A 21539-nucleotide genomic window follows, 5' to 3' on the forward strand; every position below is an offset into this window, starting at 1 on the left:
AGTTTGCAGGATTGCTCCGTTTTTGAACAAAATGCCTCAAATCATCAACACAGCTTGCGATTACCGTGACATTTGCCACACATATTCCCACTAGGTCAAGGAACAAATGCTACCTTTTTAACATTGTCCTGTTATAGCGCCACCAGCAGGTAGACTTTAGCAAAACACATTTTTGGAACACAATGCTTGAAATCATGCATGCAGCGTCCGATTGCCATGAAAGATCTAAGGTGAAGAACATATGCCACCCTTTTTACATTGGCCTATTATACAGTAGCACCACCAGGACGCACGGCCTGGTGGAGACCTGTGCTCGGAAGAGCACTGCTTCTAGTTGTGGGCTCGCCTGGAAGGCGAGCACACGTATGTTATCTTCATTATTTATAGTCAGTCAGTATCTCCTCAAAACTTTGGCGCGATTCATCTCCTAAACGCTTACACCTTTAAACACCATTCAAATTTTTATGTGTTCAGCTTACTGAGGACACGTGTGCTTGTACTTTTGGTTTTGAAATGTTTTGTAGTTTAATTATAAAAAAATAAAAATGTTTAACTTTAAGCATCCAATGCATTTCCAATGGGTTTACTGAGTGGGGAGAGAGTGAGACAGGGGAAAGGGACCCATGTTTATATTAAGTCGCTGTGGCTGCAATATTCACACTTCAGATATGCTATTTATATCAATGTGTTCACACAGGTCTGCTTTCTGATTTGATCCAAATGTCTAAGCTGTGTGATGTATAAAACTATAGTTATAGTTAAAACTATAAATAAATGTCCCTCTCCACTCTACTGATTGACACAGCTGTGATTAAAGGCTTGGCTGTCATTGGCTGTTCTGTGGTGATGTAGCCTTACATAAGTCGGCCCTGCAGTGACAATGCGAAAGTCTCGGCAGAGACGTCTTAATGTAAGGCTAGTGGTGCTGCAAAGTAACCAAGTACATTTACTCAAGTATATACAAACAAGTACTTGTACCTACAGTACAATTTTTAGGTACTTTTACTCTAATTTCCATTTTTGTTACTTATACTCTACTATAAATACAGCATTTGACAGCTTCAGTTACTTTTTATTTTGCAGATTTTATTATTAATAATAATAATAATTATTAACACGCACGCACGCACGCACACACGCACACACACACACACGCATACACACACACTGACACACAAACAACTGTTACTGTGTTACTGTGGAGACGTTTGCTTGTATTTGTCTTTGACACATGTTTTGTAGTGTTTTAGAAATTTAACTTAAAAAGAATAAGGTTCCCGGGCGATGGGATTTACAGTATATCCTAGAACCCGCAGGGACACTCTGTGTGGTTGTCAGGGAGATATCACAACCAATGCGTTTCCAAATCAGACGATCAACCGAAGTGGACCCACCTGGCAAAACCACACCCCAAACACTTTAAAAGCCATGAATTTCAGCCTGTCTGCATTTGAATCCTAGTATATCCCATATGCATTTGGATCAGCATGTCCCGTACTGTATACCAACTTTTACTTTACACTTTTGTTACTTATACTCCACTGCAATTGCATTTGGCAGCTTTAGTTACTTGTTACTTTGCAGATTTTATTATTAATACAAAACATACGGTAGATGAATCACTTAATACTTTGTCTAATTGTAAGAAGCTGATCTACAATGTGACATTGCGACATGTTGTGATCTTGTAGATCTGCTGTTTTTAAAAAGCTTGTCAATATTAGGACCATCTGCGTACTATTACTTTGATGTGGTTTGCAAAGTGTAGTTCAGGGACCCCTAGGAGACACACACACACACACACACACACACACACACACACACACACACACACACACACACACACACACACACACACACACACACACACACACTCTACTGGTCTCGAACTTTTGTTGTTGGTTACCCGTCCACATTATATTTTAATTTTATTTTGATTTAATTGTCCATACCGTTAAAGGACCAGGTCACCTCTGGGACAACCAGATCTTATTTTATTGTTGTGTGGGACACGATCAACACAATCCTGTAATTTCTTGTGTTCAATCTGTGTTTTTAGATATTTTAGTATTTCAGCATGCTACAACTGGTCATATGATGCTTTGTAGCATGATATTGCATCATCTCATGCATCATATGATGCAAAATGCATCATATGACCAGTTGTAGCATACTGAAATACTAAAATATCTAAAAACACAGATTGAACACAAAGAATAACTCAACATTGTGTTGATCGTGTCCCCACACAACAATAAAATAAGATCTGGTTGTCCCAAAGGTGACCTGGTCCTTTAAGTTCATGTAATAACACTGCTTGTCTACATTGTATTTGCATTACCATTTTACGTCAGTAAAATTAAAGAGAGCATTGCCTGGGAACTTGACACTTTTACTATTATTGTTTTGGGTTGGAAGCGAGCCCACACTGTTTCGAAGGAACAGTTTTTCTAGTTATATATATTATTTGTTCCCTTTCTTGTTGTACCTTGCTCTTACTGTACTTACTGTACTCTGTACTCTGTACTCTGTTCTTGTTTTTTTCTTTTATCTTCTTCATACTTTGTAAATAACCTTATACTGCTGTGCTGCCTCTGGGCAACTGATTTTCCCCCTTGGGATAATAAAGGTATCTATCTATCTATCTATCTACCGTAGGCTGCTATATTTAGACAAAGGGCTTGTTACAGCATGCTGTGGCTTTATGAGAGTTGCCTGCAAAGCTTGGTCACTGAACCAGCTCACTGCATATTACTCCCCCTCTCAGACATGAGTTAAGACATGAGGTTCCATGATACCATTGTTACTGGTTCACTGAGTACTGCCTCTTTTCTCTGAGCTTACTGATGAAGATGGCTTCTGGCTTTCTGGCTAAATTCCAAGCTTGGGGAATGGATGCCTTAAGCCCCTTTTCGACTGCAGTTTTAGCACCACACCACACCACACTACACCACACCACACCGCACCACATAAAAATATCTACATTTTCCATTACACAAAAGTACCCCTATCGCTAAGAAACAAATTGACCCTTTTAACTATCCTAATTATAATGCACTATAATGGATTATAACTGTGATTATAATACATTATAAAGTATTAATGTATTACTATGATAATTATAATACACTATAATAGATTAGTGGTTATAACACAGTAGAATCTATTATCATGTATTACAACTATATCCTGGTGGTCTAAATGAAAAGCCAGTGAGTGATCAGTCATTATGATGTGTTTGGCCCTGTTTGGCCTAGCTCAGACCTACTTTAGAGTGGATACTTTTTAGTACCCCGTTTAGTACCACTTTCACACCACTCTACCCAGGTCTTTGTAGTGGAAAACCTGGCACAAGTGGGTGGTGTGGTGTGGAGTGGTGTGGAGTTGGGCCTGTGGAAAAGGGGCTTTAGAGGAGGTCCAGAATAAAGTTCTTGCTGTTGAAATGTATTGCTATGTTAGCACAGTTCTGCGGAACAGGTCCCACCAACGTTTCACGGCTTGTACAAACTAGAGGTTCCCGGCCCTTTTGGCCGCTCATGTTTGCAGCAGTGATCCAACTGATAATGCCATATGTGGAGATCTGTGTCTGTCAGTCCTTGCACACTTGTCGAAGAAACATAAGCATATATGCTTATGTGAGAAATATCTTTGCGTCGGCAATTATTAGCCAATGGTTTTGGTTTTGTATAACGTCAGACCAGAGCTTGATCAGTCAGAGATAGGAGAGGGATACACATAGGCAGTGAGAACTGTAGCTGCTATGCAAACATACTGTCTGTTAGTGTAACACAAACTCACTTTCTTAACAACAACATTCTGTCTCTCTGAACCCAGAATTTAAAAAATCTCACAAACGCCAATGGACCACCCACCTCCATCCCTGCTAAGTAAATGTTTTTTTTGACCGTGCATGGCTATTGCCGGTCAATCACATGTAATATTTCCCTGGGTATCCAAGCCTATTTTCCACCTGCCTGGTTTGATGCCCACCAGCTCCACTTATGTGTTGTCAGTCATCCCACTACAAACCGTGTTCTTCTTGAGATGACCAATTTCATGCTAGCTGAACTTCAACAATGGTATTATTGATTTTTTTCCCTCTACTTTCTTAATAATGTTTATTTGAGGGTAATGGGCCCAGATATGATGTGTTCCCATCCCCCCGCCCCGATGTTGCTTTAAAAGTCCTATGACCTTGAATTTTCAAAGGTGCTTAAAATCTCAGATGGAAAAAGATCCCTACCCTCACTCTTTGCAGTGCTGTGCAGTGCCCGCGTGCTACTGAATCAGACATTCTCTCGCCTTCCTGCCTCCTCCCTCGTCTCCCTCCCTCCCTACCAGGCACGTGCATACGTAGACACACCCTTTTATCCGTCTTTAAAAAGTGCCCTCTCTAGTCCATGAATGCAGTTTTTACTATGGTAAAAGAAATGCAAATTACCCCTTTCTATGCCATACCCGAAGGCAGCATTCAAGAGAATTACCTTGTTCAAACTCTCCTGAACTTGATCTTATTTTGAAAGAATTGCCCTCACTGTCCAGAAATCCACACCACGTCTCCAGTATTGCCCTTTTCATGCTTAGTTTAGTGTGTTATGAAGTACCGAAAATAGCCGACCTCCAAGCTCACAACGCGCCGCGCTGCGACGCATTGTGAGCTTGGAGGTCTGCTATTTTCAATATTTTCACCACAAGGCTCTTTTAGAAATGTCAGCCCCTGCCTCTCTAACATTCTCTGCTCCCTACATCCCTCCTCTGTGCAGTTGGTGGGTGGCGAGTTTGACTTGGAGATGAACTTCATCATCCAGGACGCGGAGAGCATCAGCTGCATGGTGGAGCTGCTGGAGCACTGCGACGTCACCTGCCAAGCGGAGATCTGGAGCATGTTCACCGCCGTCCTCCGCAAGAGCGTCCGCAACCTGCAGACCAGCACAGAGGTGGGCCTCATCCAGCAGGTGCTCCTCCACATGAGCTCCGTGGACGACATGATTGCAGGTACCCACGACCCGGGACCCCTGACACTCAAGCCATACATTAACAGTGATCGTTCAATGGGGAATATTGCCGGTAATTAATCATATATGGTTCAAACTAAGTATCAGTTAACTTAATCCAGGGGTCTTCAACGTTTTCAGGGCAAGGACCCCTTAACTGAGAGAGAGATGAAGCAGGGGACCCCCTCTACATATTGTATAAATGTGTTATGCAGATTTTTATCTACTTGTTTGACAGCACTGTCATCAGTCTATGTTGGATTCGTGTTGATGTTTTTTCAGACATTTAGCCACTTCAATCGTCGATACGTAGTAACTCTGAGGACCCACTAGGTGTCCCGGACCCCCTGTTGAAGACCCCTGACTTAATCAATCAATCAATCAAAATGTATTAACTGAAGGGGGTTGAATAAATAAGGACCTATCACTCACCAAGGTCAGGTGAGGACTCTGGTTCCTCCTGAGTCAAGATAACGGTACTATCACTCCTTCCAGATCAACTGTCTGTTGAGGCAGAATGTGCTGAGACCTTATCATGTTTACTTATACATATACCGTAATTGCCGGACTATAAGCCGTGGCTTTTTTCCCATGTTTTGAACCCTGCGGCTTATACAACGGTGTGGCTTATATAGAGATTTTTACAGCAAACGGCCAGTTAGTTAGTTAGTTTTACAATGGTCTTTAACAAGGATTTATATATAGATTTGTACAGCTAATGGCCTCCAGGGGAGCTCTAGCGGGAAGCACGAAGAACCCCTGCGGCTTATAGGCAGGTGCGGCTTATATATATGTAAACATTTGTTTTTTGTTCTAAATTTAGCTGGTGCGGCTTATATTCAGGTGCGGCTTATAGTCCAGCAATTACGGTATATAATATTATTTACAAATGTATAGTTCGCTCCTATTATGTCATGTGACTTTGACTGACTCAGATCAGATCATGACTTTTATGTGTGTTTCTGTCTCCAAATTCTTATCATTGAATATGATAAATCTTCAGGCATATTCCTCCTGTGCAGATAAGACCCTGACCTGTAGGGCGCACTTTAGCAAGATATAATAATTACATTGCTATTTTGGTTGACTGATGTACACGCTTTCATTCTGTTGGATAGATGTACTTATCTATCCAACAGACTCTAAAACACAAAGACTTGCACTCTGTCGCCAGAGTGTGCTGTGCAGCAGATTCTTTTTCCACAGACGCATGCAGTAGTGGACCGTCTGTAAATTCTTTCATCATGGGGAATCTGAAAGAGCCAGTTAGTGTACTTTGATGGGGATGGATTACATCCCTACTTCAAACATTGAAATTGTGCATGCTATAAGAAAAAAATAAGACTGCGGAAAAGGGAAAAGGGAGAAAAATCTCATTAGTCACAGTGTTCTTTGGAAAGAGATTGAATGGCAGTTAAACAAATATTGCATTTTCAGTACTGTTTACTTCAAGAGTTGAGAATAATGAAATATTTTCTGCCTTGCTTTCTGGTAATGCATGACTGCCCTCCAGCTATCTGTAACTACCCCAGTATACAGTACAGGCAATTTTCATTATCTTTCCTGATAGCTGGTAATAGCCATGTTATGTCAATGCTGTAACGATTACAGTGATCACATTATGTTTTGTGACTTTCCAATTTAAGAACACTATTGCTTAGACAAGTCTGGACATGATGCAGTGGTACAGTACATGGTGTCAGCCTTTGGCAACACATAATGCTACTACCCTTGCAACACAGAACATGTAAAAAAAATTGTATGAAGATCTGTACACTTTAAAATCCTACTGTATGTATAAACCTTTTAGCATTCTTCACTATCCGAGTGTACACTCTCTGAGTGTACAATGGATTTATTTTACTGTATATCAAAACCACCAGTTATGTTACAGCCAAATACAATATAGACATCCTTTAGGTATTGTGCAAAGTGCTCAATATCTGACAAAATGTGTTATTCCAGTTGATGAATGCAAAGCATTTCCCTAACAGAATAACTGTCAACCAAGATAAATACTTTTATTTAACTGTCTCTTTGATTCAGCATTCAGTTTCAATGTCTCCCTGAAGCCTGAGTTATACAGTACTTGTGTGTGATTATTGTGCGCTGCTTGGAACAAAAAAGAAGAAAAAAAAAGATCTACAAGCTCAGAGCATGCGCAACTATGCATATTGCATAACTAAGGTTTAACATCGCTGGAAGTGTCTCTGGGATGAATAGTGTATATAATAGAATTTAATGCACAATGGACCCGGAGAGAATGAAGTTAAATTGACAGTTCATTATCTTCTCACGAGAAGTACTGTATGTGCATACTCAACAATAGCCTTGTGCCATCAAAGCCGCCCCTCTGGGATGAAGTGGAATTCTGTAACTACATTTGTTATACTCTAATGTATTTTCTGATTGCTTTCTTCCCTGTTTCCTTCCCCACTCCCTCTCTGTGTGTGTGTGTGTGTGTGTGTGTGTGTGTGTGTGTGTGTGTGTGTGTGTGTGTGTGTGTGTGTGTGTGTGTGTGTGTGTGTGTGTGTGTGTGTGTGTGTGTGTGTGTGTGTGTGTGTGTGTGTGTGTGTGCGCGCATGCGTGTACATGTAATTTACATGCTTATGTGTTTGCTGTCTGTGTGCTATGTTTCCGTTCCAGACTTGCTGGTGGACATGCTGGGAGTGCTGGCCAGCTACAGTATCACAGTCAAGGAGCTAAAGCTCCTCTTCAGTATGCTGCAAGGAGAAGGAGGTGTCTGGGTAAGTGACACGCCAATCTGCCGAACAGTATATTCTATGCACAACTGGAAAGGACCCACAACTGAAATTATTTAAATAAATCTAAAATAAATTAGATTTATTTGTCGGCTTTTATGCCCTTTTTCTTTTTTTAAAAGTATTTTTTATTTTGTCACATGCACACATATTCACAGGGTCAACATCATTTTCATCATCATAATTTTACAGTCCATTTCAATCCTCTGTGGTGTCATTCTTCCGGGTCGTGTATTCAGTCCATTTCTCCCATTTTTCAAGAAACAACTCTTCCTGTATCCTGAGTCTATGTGTAAATCTCTCCATCACATATATTTCCTCCACAATGCACAGCCACTGCTCACAAGTTGTGGAGTCACTTTTGAGTGGTGGTCTCACCACTCCTGTAATTCGCTTTCACGATGTTACTGGCTGGCTGGCTGGCTGGCCGTGTATGTCTGTCGCCTGCCATACCTCTCCTGACCACACACAGACCACAAACACACACACACACACGTTAAAGGAGGGGCGCTATTGAGCAGGCAGACTCAACACTCTCTCTCTCACACACACACACACACACACACACACACACACACACACACACACACACACACACACACACACACACACACACAAATGTCCGCGACTGGGTGGCTGCAACAGCACGCACAACGTTGTGTGTGTGTGTGGCTGCTCGCGCTAATGTTGCAGCCGGAGACATAACTCTGAGCATGGAGAAAAGTCCCACGCTGAGGTAAACGCAATGTTGTGGTTTCATTGGAAGTGGCGTGCCGCTGAATGGAGCTCCCTGCAATTGTGTTCCACTACTTTACCTTGCATTGGATGTTTATTTTTCGGCGCTGTTGTGTGCACTCTGCACTGCAGCCTCGTCCGTCCGTCCGTCCGTCCGTCCGTTCAACACACATCACATCACCCAAGTAAATCCTGGCTTATACTTCTTCATCACGGCGTGTTCCGTGACAAAATGTGGCTGATCTACAAGCTCACAACGCCTCGCATCCACGACGCGTTGTGAGCTTGTAGATCTGCTATTTTCCAGGCGCAGAAACTTGCAGCACAGCGCACGTTATTATTTTTATGATTTAATACTCTAACATAGCCTACTATTTAAACACTTTCACAAGCCACAGTGTGGCTTAATATTCACATTAAGGGTAACAAGCAGGCACGCTGCATGCACTGCACATTAGAACAAGTTTGCTAGTGAGTGTAAATCAGTGGATTCCTCAAAGAAAGCTCACAATGCGTCCGTCCGTCCGTCCGTCCGTCCGTCCGTCCGGCCGTCCGTCTGTCTCCCGCCACTGTTGAGCATGAGCAACCTTGCAATCCATGTATTTGACTCTTTTTATTTGACTATTTTTATTTGACCACCACTCAGTTCACAAGGTGTGATTTTATACCACAATCTCGTTATTGCTTTTTTACTAGCTGCTAGTAGCACCTTGACCAGATACATGTTGTCTCCATGTGTGTTTTCCTGTGGGCTTTTATGCATTTTTATTGATAGGATAATAGTCTGACTGGAAATGGGGAGAGAGATGGGGAGTAACATGCAGCAAAGGCCGTCGGGATTGGGACTCGAATCCGCGATGCGCTATCAGGGTACTTTCGACCGCTACACCAGTGATCCAGGCCTGAAATGACTGATTTTCTGATGAAAAACACTTTTTCCAGTTGAAAATGTATTTTGGTGGAGGGCTGCCATAATTAGCACAGTGTGACACAGACAATCTAGTTAGTCCGACTATAGACAGCCTTCAGACAAAACTGTTCTGGGGCTTGTGCTGTCAACATGTTGTGTTGACTGTCTGCATTAAACATAAGGTTCCTGGTATTTATCAAGGAAGGTACGTAAATGAAGGAAAGGACAACGACTTGATTTTCTCTATCCAGCAATTCCAGCTGGCAGATTTGTCGGCCTGGGTGGCAAACTGCAGCTGAGAGGTCGATATAATTCATTGCAGTTAGAGCCAGCAGGTGGATCAGCTTATAAATAATCACTTTTTCTGAAATTATTGAGACCTTTGTAAACTTCTGGACCCTGTGTCCATTTTCTGTGTTGCTTTTCTATTTTGGCCGGACGGCCATAGCTGGGTGGTTAGTGAGCCCGCCTGGGGAGCCAGAGTCCCTGGTTGTCCCAGGTACGATTCCAGGCCACGCCAGCAATGTGTCGATGTGTGTCCCTGAGAAAGACTCTCTTAAAGGTGATACACCATGCATTTAAAAAGTAGTTACCCGTATTTTCCGGACTATAAGGCGCACTTAAAAGCCTTTAATTTTCTCAAAAAACAGTGCGCCTTATATATGGATCATTCATTGACATTGACATTCCCTTTAGCACAGCTCCATCTGTTGGATGCATAACACAATGGTAGCGTCTATTATGTGCGCCTTATAGTCAGGTGCGCCTTATATAAGAAAACAGTTTGAAAATAGACCATTCATTGACAGTGCGCCTTATAGTCAGGTGCGCCTTATAGTCCAGAAAATACTGTATGTCATATTGTTTATGTCCCAAAAACGTTTTTCAAAAGGTTTGAGGCTAAATTACCACTCCTAAATAGAGAGCCTCTCTCATTTTTGAATGGCTCTCAGAGCATTTTAAGCTGCAGTACCACCTTTGGCCTGAACTGCGCCACTCCCCCCAAATCTTTTTGAAAAAAAATCATTTTTTTGAAAGATTTTTTTTTTTTGAAAAAAAAATTCTTTTGATTTTTTGTTTGTTTTTGTGATGACGTCACAATCGGCAGATGACGTCACAATCGGCAGCAAATCTGGACAGCCTGTTTTGAGAACCTGTGGGATTATACTTTTAACCTTCGCCTTCTCAAAACCAGAGAAAGACACGGGTGCGTACCTTTTGCGCGAAGCCCGAAAGCGCGAAGTGGGGAAATGTCTCCTACCGCACCGTTAGCGCGAACGAGAGGGGAGGCGTGAGGACATTTTAAGCCGTAAGAAACTACACAACCACACAATATATTTGACTAAATGAAAAAGGGTGCCCCCTGTCGAAACTATTGTACTACCACACAATATATCTTCCTGGACCCTTATTGTGAAGGGCTGAAGGCAGAGAAATGATCTACAAGCTCACGTTGTCTCGTGGATGCGACGTGTTGTGAGCTTGCAGATCAGCTATTTTGCGAGACAAGCTGAGTGCAGACAGCACTGCATATTATCAACGTTCACAAGGAGCTGCGTGCTCAGTGCGTGCACAGTGGAGCATGTGAATGAAAAGAGAGACATTGTACTACCATACAATATCGAGCACTGCATATTATCAACGTTCACAAGGAGCTGTACTACCATACAATATCGGTGCGGTAGGAGACATTTCCCCACTTCGCGCTAACGGTGCGGTAGGAGACATTTCCCCACTTCGCGCTTTCGGGCTTCGCGCTTTCGGGACTTTCCCGAAAGACACAACGGTCAGAAATGGGACTTTGTGAGGATAGAAGGTGCTAGTGGGACCCCAAAAAAAGGTTTTAAAATAGGAAAGTGAAATTTCATGGTGTATCACCACGAGTAATTGCTCCCCGAGTGCCATAGAATCCAACGGCTGCTCACTGCTCCTACTTGTTATAGGATGGGCAAATGCAGAGGGCGAATTTCATCTACAGTATGTGTATAAATACAGTATATACATATAATATAACATAACAAAAAAAACACCCTGTATAATTTTATAGAGTTATCTAAAGAGCACAAAGTATGTTTATGAACGTGCCAAAGTATCTCAAGACTGTCCATCATCGACAACCTGTCTGACAACCAAACATTCCTCAATAGAATTACTTACATCGTGCATCGAAAAATCTGTGATCACAAAACAACCTATGATATACAGTACCTACAGTAGATACTTTTATATACCTTGACAGTATGCTTTCTATGTTTATTTGTCCTGCAGCCAAATCATGCAATCAAACTTCTGTCAGTGCTCAATCAGATGCCCCAGAGATATGGTCCAGATACCTTCTTCAACTTTCCTGGTCGCAGTGCAGCAGTAAGTCCTTCACAGTTATATGGTGACTTTTAAACTGGGGATGAAAGCTTAGCTTTATTTGTGGAACATGAAACAGTAGTTTTAGGATCACAAAATACATACTGTACAATGTGTCCTTAACAAGTAACTGTTGTGAGAGTTGTGAGATACTGTGACAAATCTGTGACTGGCTTTTTCTCAGCTTTTTCTGACACTTCATTTGAAAGCTTACAATCTTTCATAACCTGTAAAAACAAAAAGAAACAAACTCTGAAACATGACTTTGCCCTATACCTAGGGTTCCCAAACTTTTCAGGCCGCGACCCCCCAAAATAATCATATCTGAACTGGGGACCCAACACCCTGTCAAGTTGAATTATAGGAGTTGAGAAATTACATTTAGTTTGACCTTGTTCCACAAATACATATTGTAGAAATAGCTAAACTACAAGCTTGTACATAATATTGGAACTGCATGGGATGAAAACAAACATCAAACATACTTAGATGTGTCAGGTATTGATAAATCAAACAAAAAAGGTGGATGTAGGGGACTGAAATACGGTTTGCTAATTTAACGCTTCAGTGACAATTACTTCAATCCACTGCTGTGGCTATGGTTGAGGTGCCTGTAATGAATCATTATGAGTCAACTGTGCATGCTGAGTAACATCTTTTTATGTGATGGTTTTAATGTGATTGAGACTAAAGGCTATATACTGATTGACTATCGGACAGGCAAAATAGGTAATGGAAAGCCTCATTCTTTGTCACTGTACAAAATCACTTAACTTTTGGAATAATACAAAAAACAAAAACATAATTCAGCAAAAAAGTTCCCATGGGGATTGAAATGTTTAACCTCTAACAAAAACTAATAATCCTGCATGGGACTGAAGTAGAGTCAATGGAAAAGCAAAAGCATTTTTTATGACGTGGTGCATAAAGCAGCATTGACACAAAGTGACAGGCTGCAAAGCCTGTGGCAACCAAGTGATAGGCTACATGTCATTTTCAATGTACGCCAGTGTCACTAAGACACTGTACAGAGTGACACCTTATACAGTACTGTATAGTGAGATCATCTTCTATTTGTATATTGTGATCATCTTACTCCATCTCTCCACAGGCCATTGCTTTACCTCCTATTGCTAAGTGGCCTTATCAGAATGGGTTCACTCTCAACACCTGGTTCAGAATGGATCCCTTGAACAATATAAATGTTGACAAAGATAAACCATACCTTTACTGGTGAGTATACAATAATTATGATTGTAATTCTTTACCGGTACATTTTACATTACATACAATTACAATTTAGTATTTTAGCAGTACTCCAGAGCGTCTTACAAAGTTCAAGGTCGAAGTAAGTGGCATACTCAACAAATGACAGGGTTAGGGTTAGTAAATGGTGGGTGTCGAGGAGTCGTAAGGAAGGAAGGGAGGGTACAAGATGTGGTGTGGGTGACTGAACAACATACAGTACTAAGGTGTGTTTTCCATAGTATGCTTGTGATGTGTTTGTAACCATTTACATTTAGAAGAAGCGTATCTACCAGCAGTTCCATTGACAAAGCAATATTGTTCCTGATATTGGCCTACAGTACATACAGCATCTTTCCCCATCTAAGCGTATTATGATGCAAACCTGTGTTTTCATGGTTAAACTTTTGGCAGCCTGCAGCACTAATATAATTATGTCTGTTAAAGGACCTAATGTTTTCAGATAATGTGGTTTATAATAGGGCAAAGGGGGAATTAGGCTAGATTATCTGTGATTAAAGCCAGTGTGGGTTTGAACGATGGTGGCTGGTGCTGGCTTGACTGAGGTGGAACACTACAGGGTTAGACTTTGTATATTGGTCCTTTAGCAGAAAATGAGCCCAAAAGAATAGACCTTCTTTGATCAATACAGAATTTGTAGTTGCATGTAAAGAATCCTGTTTATTTCAATTAAGAAGCATTGCCAAAGTAAATTCATACCTTTCAAGATCTTGAAAAAAAGTTAGTTTCTTCCTGTCTTTATTGCTGTTATATACTATTCACCATTCTGAGTTGGTACTATGTGTCTCAGTTCTCTAGTCTTTTAACAAATACAATACACAATGTAGGTTTCACATTACCTGTGCTGGCACTCTACTACTGTACCTTGTTTGGAATGGTTTACAATCACCTACAAAGCACATTGCACCCAGGCGCGTACGGCTCATTAAGGCGAAAAGGCGCTTGCCTTTTATTTATTTGTGATCCTGTCTAACAATACAAATAAACCCCCCCCAAAAGCCCAGCTTTTACCGACATAATGTTGCTCAACCCGTTCCTTGCCCATTCACTGGTAAGCGGGGGAAGGCGACCGTCAACTAATCAAGTCCTTCATTGAGATGTAAATTAATTTCGGCTTGCCTTTTGTTCTCATGGCCATCACCTCTACCTGAAAGCTAGGCTACTGTCCTCTGAAATTCACTAGTGTTGCTTGGATTTGACCGAGTAGTTTTCAACACCATGCAGTCAGCTGGAGCTGGGGCTGGAGTTTAATGATGGAAAATGCACATTGGCACTGATTTTGCTGCATGATTGCCATTGTCTACATGTGTGTAACTTTGTTTTCGCTGTTGCAGTGGTGGAAAAAGTACTTACATTCTTTACTTAAGTAAAAGTATCAATACTTACAGGCAATAGGCTGGAATTCAACATTTACTTGAGTAAAAGTATGAAAGTATTGGCATCAAAATATACTTAAAGTACCAAAAGTTAAAGTACAATCGTTTGAAAATAGCAGATCTACAAGCTCAGAAACGTGTCCATCATGACACATTGTGAGCTTGTAAAAGTAAAATAGGGCTAAATTGGTTAATGTAGCCTATATGTTTTATAATGTCATAATTTATATCTTCAAATTGTAACTAGTAACCAAAGTTTACAAATAAATGTAGTGGATTAAAAGTACAATATTTGGATCCGAGATGTAGTGGAGTAGAAGTGAAAGTATTGAAAATTGGAAATACTCATGTAAAGTAGAAATACCACAAAACTTAAGTACAGTACTTAAGTAAAAGTACTTAGTTACTTTACACCACTGCTCTGTAGTCTATGACTATATACTGGCATTTCGGGTGGCGCTTCGCTGGCATTTCGGCTGGCATCTCGCCTATCCTGACCCTCATTCCTGGGTACGCCCCTGATTGCACCCCATGGGCACTGTGAGATCTTTCAGGTCTTCTCTTTCTGATATGTTCCAGAAATTTAGGCTATAAACAACATGGTAAAACAGAGTCTTTGCAGTTGCAGCCCACACTCTCTGGAACCATTTCTCTTTTTTTTTTCTTTTTTTGTTGTTTAAAACCAAACTTTTATTGTAAGCTTTACTTCTATTTTATTTCTATTTTTATTTTTATCGTTCAGCTCAATGTACTCTTGTTTCTAAAGGCACTTTTTAAATAAAGTTTATTTACAGTATTTACTTTGTGGAATTAAAAACTCACTTAGCGCTAGGGGTGCAACGGTTCGTTTAGCCCACGGTTCGGTTCGTACCTCGGTTTTGTGGTCACGGTTTCGGTACGGTTCGGTGCGTGTTTTGCATTAAAAAAAAGACTTTCCAAAAATCTATTTTTATTTTGCTTCTAAGCAAATTGAATTATGACAGTGCCTCTTAGCCTTAAGGTGGGTTAAATAATAATAATAATATAAAATAAAATAAAAAGGGGGAAAAATGATTTTCTTTTCTATTATCATTATCATCAATATTGGCCATCGTCTTCAGTTTCAAAGTGCTTTATTTATGAACAAATTGTTTTGCACACAACAAGAGATACTATAGTAGGCTACAAGCTTGAGCAAATAGCCTCTGTAAGTTTTCATTACTATAACCAAAATAGACGGGTGTGTTCACTGTGTTGCCAAACTTTGCGAGAGGAATAAGCAACCAGATCTATGAAAACAATGCTTAAATAATTGAATATAGGCCACGTGAGGTCGTTAAACCTATACACTTCGGCTATTTGAAAGTGGCCAAGCCGATCTACAAGCTCACCACCGCATCCACCATTATTTAGCCTACAAGCAACTTTACATAAAAACAAGCTCAATGTGGCTTATAATAATCAGACATGGCAACAACACTCACCATGCGTTGCTCCTCCACTCAGTCAGTCAGTGAGGCTAGCGGGTGTCTGACACTCTGGCTTGGGGCTACGCTATGTTTGGCTTTGTTGCTTGCTAACGCTGCCTGCTATGGTCAGTCTAAAAACAGACTGTAATGATGTATGGGACTAACAACAACAAGCAGATTTCTCCTGGACTTGTTCTCCATGTTACAACAACTATGCGCTCCGCACTGCACAGCTTAGCGACTAGCAAGACTGGCTTCGTTTTGTTTTTCTGTCTCTGTGAGGACTCTCAACTGCTTTGCTCTGCTGCGAGTGTGAATGTCGGCTCTTGTTACAGAGTAGGTGGGGGTGAGGGCTACGGTGATGGGACATTAGTGCGTGTTTACTTGCGGAGCGGGGTTTAGTGGAGATTGTCTTGTGCACGATGCACAGTGGCTGTCCAGCTGTAAGAAATTAATTAATTTGCAAACACAAAAAGACCGCGGTTCACATGAAGGCGTACGGTTCGGGTACCGTGCAGGGCGTACCGTACGGTTCGGTTTTATACCGTGAACCGTTGCACCCCTACTTAGCGCCGAGCGACTTTCTGGGCGACTAACTAATGATGGCGTTTAGTGCCGAGCGACTCGGAGCGACTTTTATATAAAAGCATTGTTTAAGCTTTTAATTTGGGTTGATAGACGGAGCGGAACGGTTAGCTTACCTTCGACTAGCATACAGATGAAAACCGTGAAAAAAAAGGATACGATTATGACGTCACCTTTAAGCCATAGCTTCCTGTTTACGTAGGCCTCTGTTAGCCGCTAGGCTCAATGCAAACCATCCGACCCTCACGTAGCTTCACTAGGTCGGATTTTGATTCGGAAACTTTCTGTGTGGCATCTATATACGTTCCGATGCCCATACCAATGGTGGTTTGAGACGATCAAGCACGAATTGAGCAGTATTGAGCTCAAATGGCGGCCCGCGGCCTGTCCATTGAATGTCAATGGAGAGCATGTCATTGTACCATCCTGTTATGTCCTGAACCTCGTTTTTTATTCTGACTTAACATGGGACCATGGAAAGTCTATGGGCTATGGCTCACTCTAGTGGTCATCTTGTGGCATTCGCAGGCACGTGTACCTGGTTATGTAATGTGATTTTGGGGATTCAATATAGCTATTTCCTGGCGTTATAAGCGCAGATTCATATTGAAATCTGGCTCGCTCGGCGCTAAGTGAGTTAAGAATTAATTTCGTTTTCGATGTCTTCGGAGCTTGCACAGGGGCCTCCGCCTCACCCTTGTAGAGGCTTGTGGGTAATTAGTGCTGAGATCAATAGCCCAGAAGTGTGGTATTTATCAGCTATTGTTCTCACTGGGGAGCGAAGCCTCAAGAGGGAAGCATAGAATAGAAAGGAGGGTGGGAGGTAGTAAAAGACAGAAACACAAATGATAATTAAGTGGAAAAAGATGGCTCCCGCCAGAGGGGAAAACATGTACTCGCCAATTAGTCCGAAATAACAGTTACAGACCATTTATGTGCTTGATGCCATTTCTGTTGTCGGATAACACTTGGGTAGATGAAAGAAATCCATTACTTATGGAAGGAATTGTTGTAAATCAAAAATTTTCCATGTATTTTTATTTGCATGAATCTGTTCCTGTTGTCGTTTCACAGATTTACAAAACAGGCTACATACAAAATACAGTACATATGTTTCGCTAATCCTGTTTATGCATTGCTCTTTCAGTGGTTCAGAGGACAGCGCCAGGGCTAGAGAGGGAAAATGATCCTTCTTTCAGAAGTAGACTATATTGTGTTGCTTGTGTGTAAGAGGCAGCAGGAAGGAGAGATGCAGCTCTGTCTCTCTCTCTTATCCTAGAAGAGAGAGAGTGTAATCACCAACAGGCAGGTCCCCTGCCACTGAAACAGCCTGACAAACTCAATGGTAGCCAGGTCTGGGACTTCATATCTCTCTCACGCCCTGCATGCATCCCACCGCATTAAAGCCTAATCTCCCTTTATCAGCCCTGGCAAAGCAGCCAATATTTGTTTCGGTTGATCCCAGCAGCTGGCAGTGTGTTGGGGGCTTTGAAGAGGGCACTCTCTGTGATGCACCAAACAGTGTCAGAGAGTCGTGTGTACAGTAGGTGGCTGTGTGGACTGTGGAGAGGTTTTTGTTGTCCGCCCAAGCAGGGCAAGAAGAGAGGTGGTGGTAGGTTCAGTCGAGAAAACTAAATAAAAACTAAATCGAAACTAAGCTATGATGACTAAAACTAAGACTAGATATATTGACAATTTCGTCGACAAATAAAAAGCTAGACAAAAATGTTAGGGAGGGACTAGGGGACTCGTTTTTGGTTGCGCTCGGGTGTTGCGCTCTGAAATGCGTTGCGACGCGCTGCGACGCGATTCTGCGACGCGCTTCTGCAACGCGCTCCAATGCGCTGTGAGGTTGTAGAACGGCTATTTTCAGCATGCAACCAAGTGTAAAATCTGCCATTATGACACCATTAAAGCCTAACAAAATACATTTTAGTCAACAAAATCAACTGTAGATTTAGTCGACTTAAATCTTATGATATTTAGTAGACTAAAACTAAAACATTTCAGATAACGAAAATATGACTAAAACTAAATGGAATTTTACTCAAAAGGCTATGACTAAAACCAAATAGAAATTTGCTTTCAAAATCAACACTATGTTGAAAGTTATGTTCAGTATGTACAGTAAACACTGTTCTGTGTTCTGGATGACTGCCAGTGGCCGGTTTAACACTGAATGATATCCACTTGTGCACGCACACAGGTCAAGTAATTCATATCAACAGCCTGTGACCTGGGCTGGGATACCGGTGGGCGTGTAATGTGATGGCATACGTACATAACAGACACCATCATCAAAGATGTCCTTGCAGAATCTTTTTGACAAGATTCGGTGTAATGGAGAACTAGGCAAAAGTGAATAGAAGTTTTCCCTGGGTAAGACACTTACCTCCTAACTGCCCCTCTGGGCGCCGTTATTAATGACACTTCCTCACCGCTAATATTTCAAACGCTTACTGAACCTAAACTATAAAAGAGACAGAAAACAGGCTCTGCTCCAAAAATATATTTTGCCTTGAGGCTCAACAAGGGGAGGACAACACACCTGTGGTTCATCTCCTGCAGCGTGGCTCATGAAAACACTGGTCTCTGAGTGAGAAAACTGTATATCCATGAAAGTCTTAATTGCAGCCCTTGGAGGACGCAAAATACATCTCCAACCCTTTGAATTAGTTTATGTACGGCAGCACATTCCCTGCCCACCTTCATCCCAGGTCACAGTTGACTGCGTATTGAGATATATCATTATGTCTTAGATATGTTATTACTTGACCTGTGCGAAGCAGATATCATTCAGTGTTAAGCACGGCCTCTGGCAGTCAGGAAGAATTTCTGTTCTCACAATGTGTATGGGTGTTTTTCTCTTCTAGAGATGGCTTACATCCAGGTAGGTGAGAGAAAGGGAAGGTGTAGAAAGGGAAGAAGAATTTGTGGACAGCAACCTTCAGTGATTTCAAGATCTTGAGCTAGAGGATGCTTGATTAAAATAACATCGTTATTACAGCGGTTGTTTTTTTTTTCAACCATGAAAGTTAATGATGTTGAGTGTACGTTGTGAAAACAATGTATTTACATGGCATAGTTTAATAGATGTTATATATTATTATAAACATATTTTTAAACAAATTAAAATATATTACAGATAAATTGCAATGTTTTATCTTTCCATCACAGAAAATTAAGATTGTAGCAGACTGGACCTTTTAAAACACATCTATCACACCCTGTTTGTTGATTAAAGTAAATTGATTCCACCTGTCAAGTTAACAACTCACAGTATTTATGAACTTTCACTTACAGCTTTCGAACAAGTAAGGGCATCGGGTACTCCGCACATTTTGTTGGCAACTGTTTGATCGTGACATCACTCAAGTCAAAAGGAAAAGGGTTCCAGCACTGTGTGAAATATGACTTTCAGCCCAGGAAGGTAAGTGCAGCTATTATTTCTAATCACTCTTAGTCTGCTTCTCAGGCTGCTATAATGAAGGGCTTGAGTACAGGTTTGATTCTTGAGCCCTATCTAAGTCTAAATCAGTAGTTAAAGGGACCCCGGGTAGCTTCTTCATATTTTGTGCGGTGCCAGACACATCGCTCTTTTCACAATGGGTGTGATTCTTTAATCTCCATTATATTGTGAGAGGAGGGGTGTGAACATCTGGCATAACACTTCCCAATGCATGTCCTCCTTTCAATAGAATGATACTCCCCCACTTGATTTTGGGGGAGTAGTAAAGTGACAAATGAAGGACTTTTAAGACCTTTTTAATCCCTAAAAAAAAGATAAAAGATGAAAACTATCATTACTGCATCAAAGTAATCAACAAACTATACTATAAAAACTGATCAATGCCAAGTGCTTGTCAGGGTGGGGGATCGATCCCCTGTTGAAATACTTTTATTTTGGGGTCTCCTGTTCAAATATGATGCGTGCACATGGGCACTTTGGCATGTTTGTATACCCTTCTGCTGAGCTGGTCGAGTCATCACTGTGATGTCAGAACAGGTTAGCTATATCCATATATGGAGTCTGTGAGGTCAGATGTAAAGGTATTGACAAACTCCATATATGGAGATCTAGGTGATGATCCAGTCGTCTCCATGTATGGATATCCAGGGTTTGATGAGGTCAGTGTCGTGATCTTCATATATGGAGATCCAGGTGATGATAGTCAGCAGTCTTGTCAGTCAACAATGTGATGTCAGAACATGTCAGCTATAAACATTGAGGCGTTGCAGACGGACGGACGGACTGACTGATGGACAGGATGTGCCTGTTTTCATAGTAATGACATTAAGTGAATTTGAAATGTGAAAGACAACATTTTAAGCTCCTCTTGAAACAGTATTTGGCAAAACAGTCGACTACTCTAGCCCCAGCTACCTGCCCATCATCATTTCTCAGATAAACTCTACTAAGTTGCAAATCGATACATAAGCCTGAGGACTTTAACCCCAGGGCTCCACTGGCGGCGTCGCGTTGCTCTGCGTCGTGGCGGCTTCATTGACGCCGTCACATTGACGTCCGACCGGCTCCACCGCAGCGCAGCGGCTGTGTATTCATTCTATGGCCAATATAGCCCATTTCCAAAACTACATGAAAATCACTTTCAAACAGGAATAAAACTATTGTGACCTGAATGTGAACGTATAGAGCACACTATGTTCACAGCAGAGAGCAGCAATGCACCACGGACCACTTTGTTTTGTCATGATTATAGCCTATGTTGTATAATTTTATCAAAGAAGACCGCTGTAATTACATAAAAAAATATGCTATAGATTTCTGGGACATCTAGTCACCCTTGTGAATGACGTGAATGGATAGCCAAGCCAACAGCAGAAAAGCACGTATGTAGCCTAATACAATGCATTTATTCATATTTTATACATGACTGGACGTTGTGGACGCCGTCAAAAAATTGAACCGGGGCGATTTTCGAGTTTGGACGCCGTCACCGGAGCGTCCGACGTTGACGTTGCCGTGGGCAGTGGAGCTCCCTTCATTGATTAAAACGGGAGCGTTCCCAGCGTTGACGTTGACGCGACGCTCGACGCGCCCGGTGGAGCCGGGGGGTAACAGGTATAATGTAAAACAGAAG

The 21539-nt window shown here is 41.5% G+C and overlaps 1 protein-coding gene across 1 annotated transcript in view; it reads left to right on the forward strand.

Annotated features, from left to right (window-relative positions):
• The window catches only part of nbeab (neurobeachin b), a gene marked incomplete at its 5' end in the record, with an annotated part of 383543 nt that overhangs the window by 95414 nt on the left and 266590 nt on the right, over positions 1-21539 (forward strand). The window contains 5 exons of the mRNA XM_080732091.1: positions 4764-4995; positions 7641-7741; positions 11670-11765; positions 12874-12995; positions 19741-19867. Coding sequence (XP_080588217.1) covers positions 4764-4995; positions 7641-7741; positions 11670-11765; positions 12874-12995; positions 19741-19867 — 678 coding nt within the window. The remainder of the gene's footprint in view (positions 1-4763; positions 4996-7640; positions 7742-11669; positions 11766-12873; positions 12996-19740; positions 19868-21539) is intronic.

The sequence above is a fragment of the Nannobrachium achirus genome (genome assembly GCF_963921795.1).
Source record: "Nannobrachium achirus genome assembly, chromosome: 8".
Taxonomy (NCBI): Eukaryota; Metazoa; Chordata; class Actinopteri; order Myctophiformes; family Myctophidae; genus Nannobrachium; species Nannobrachium achirus.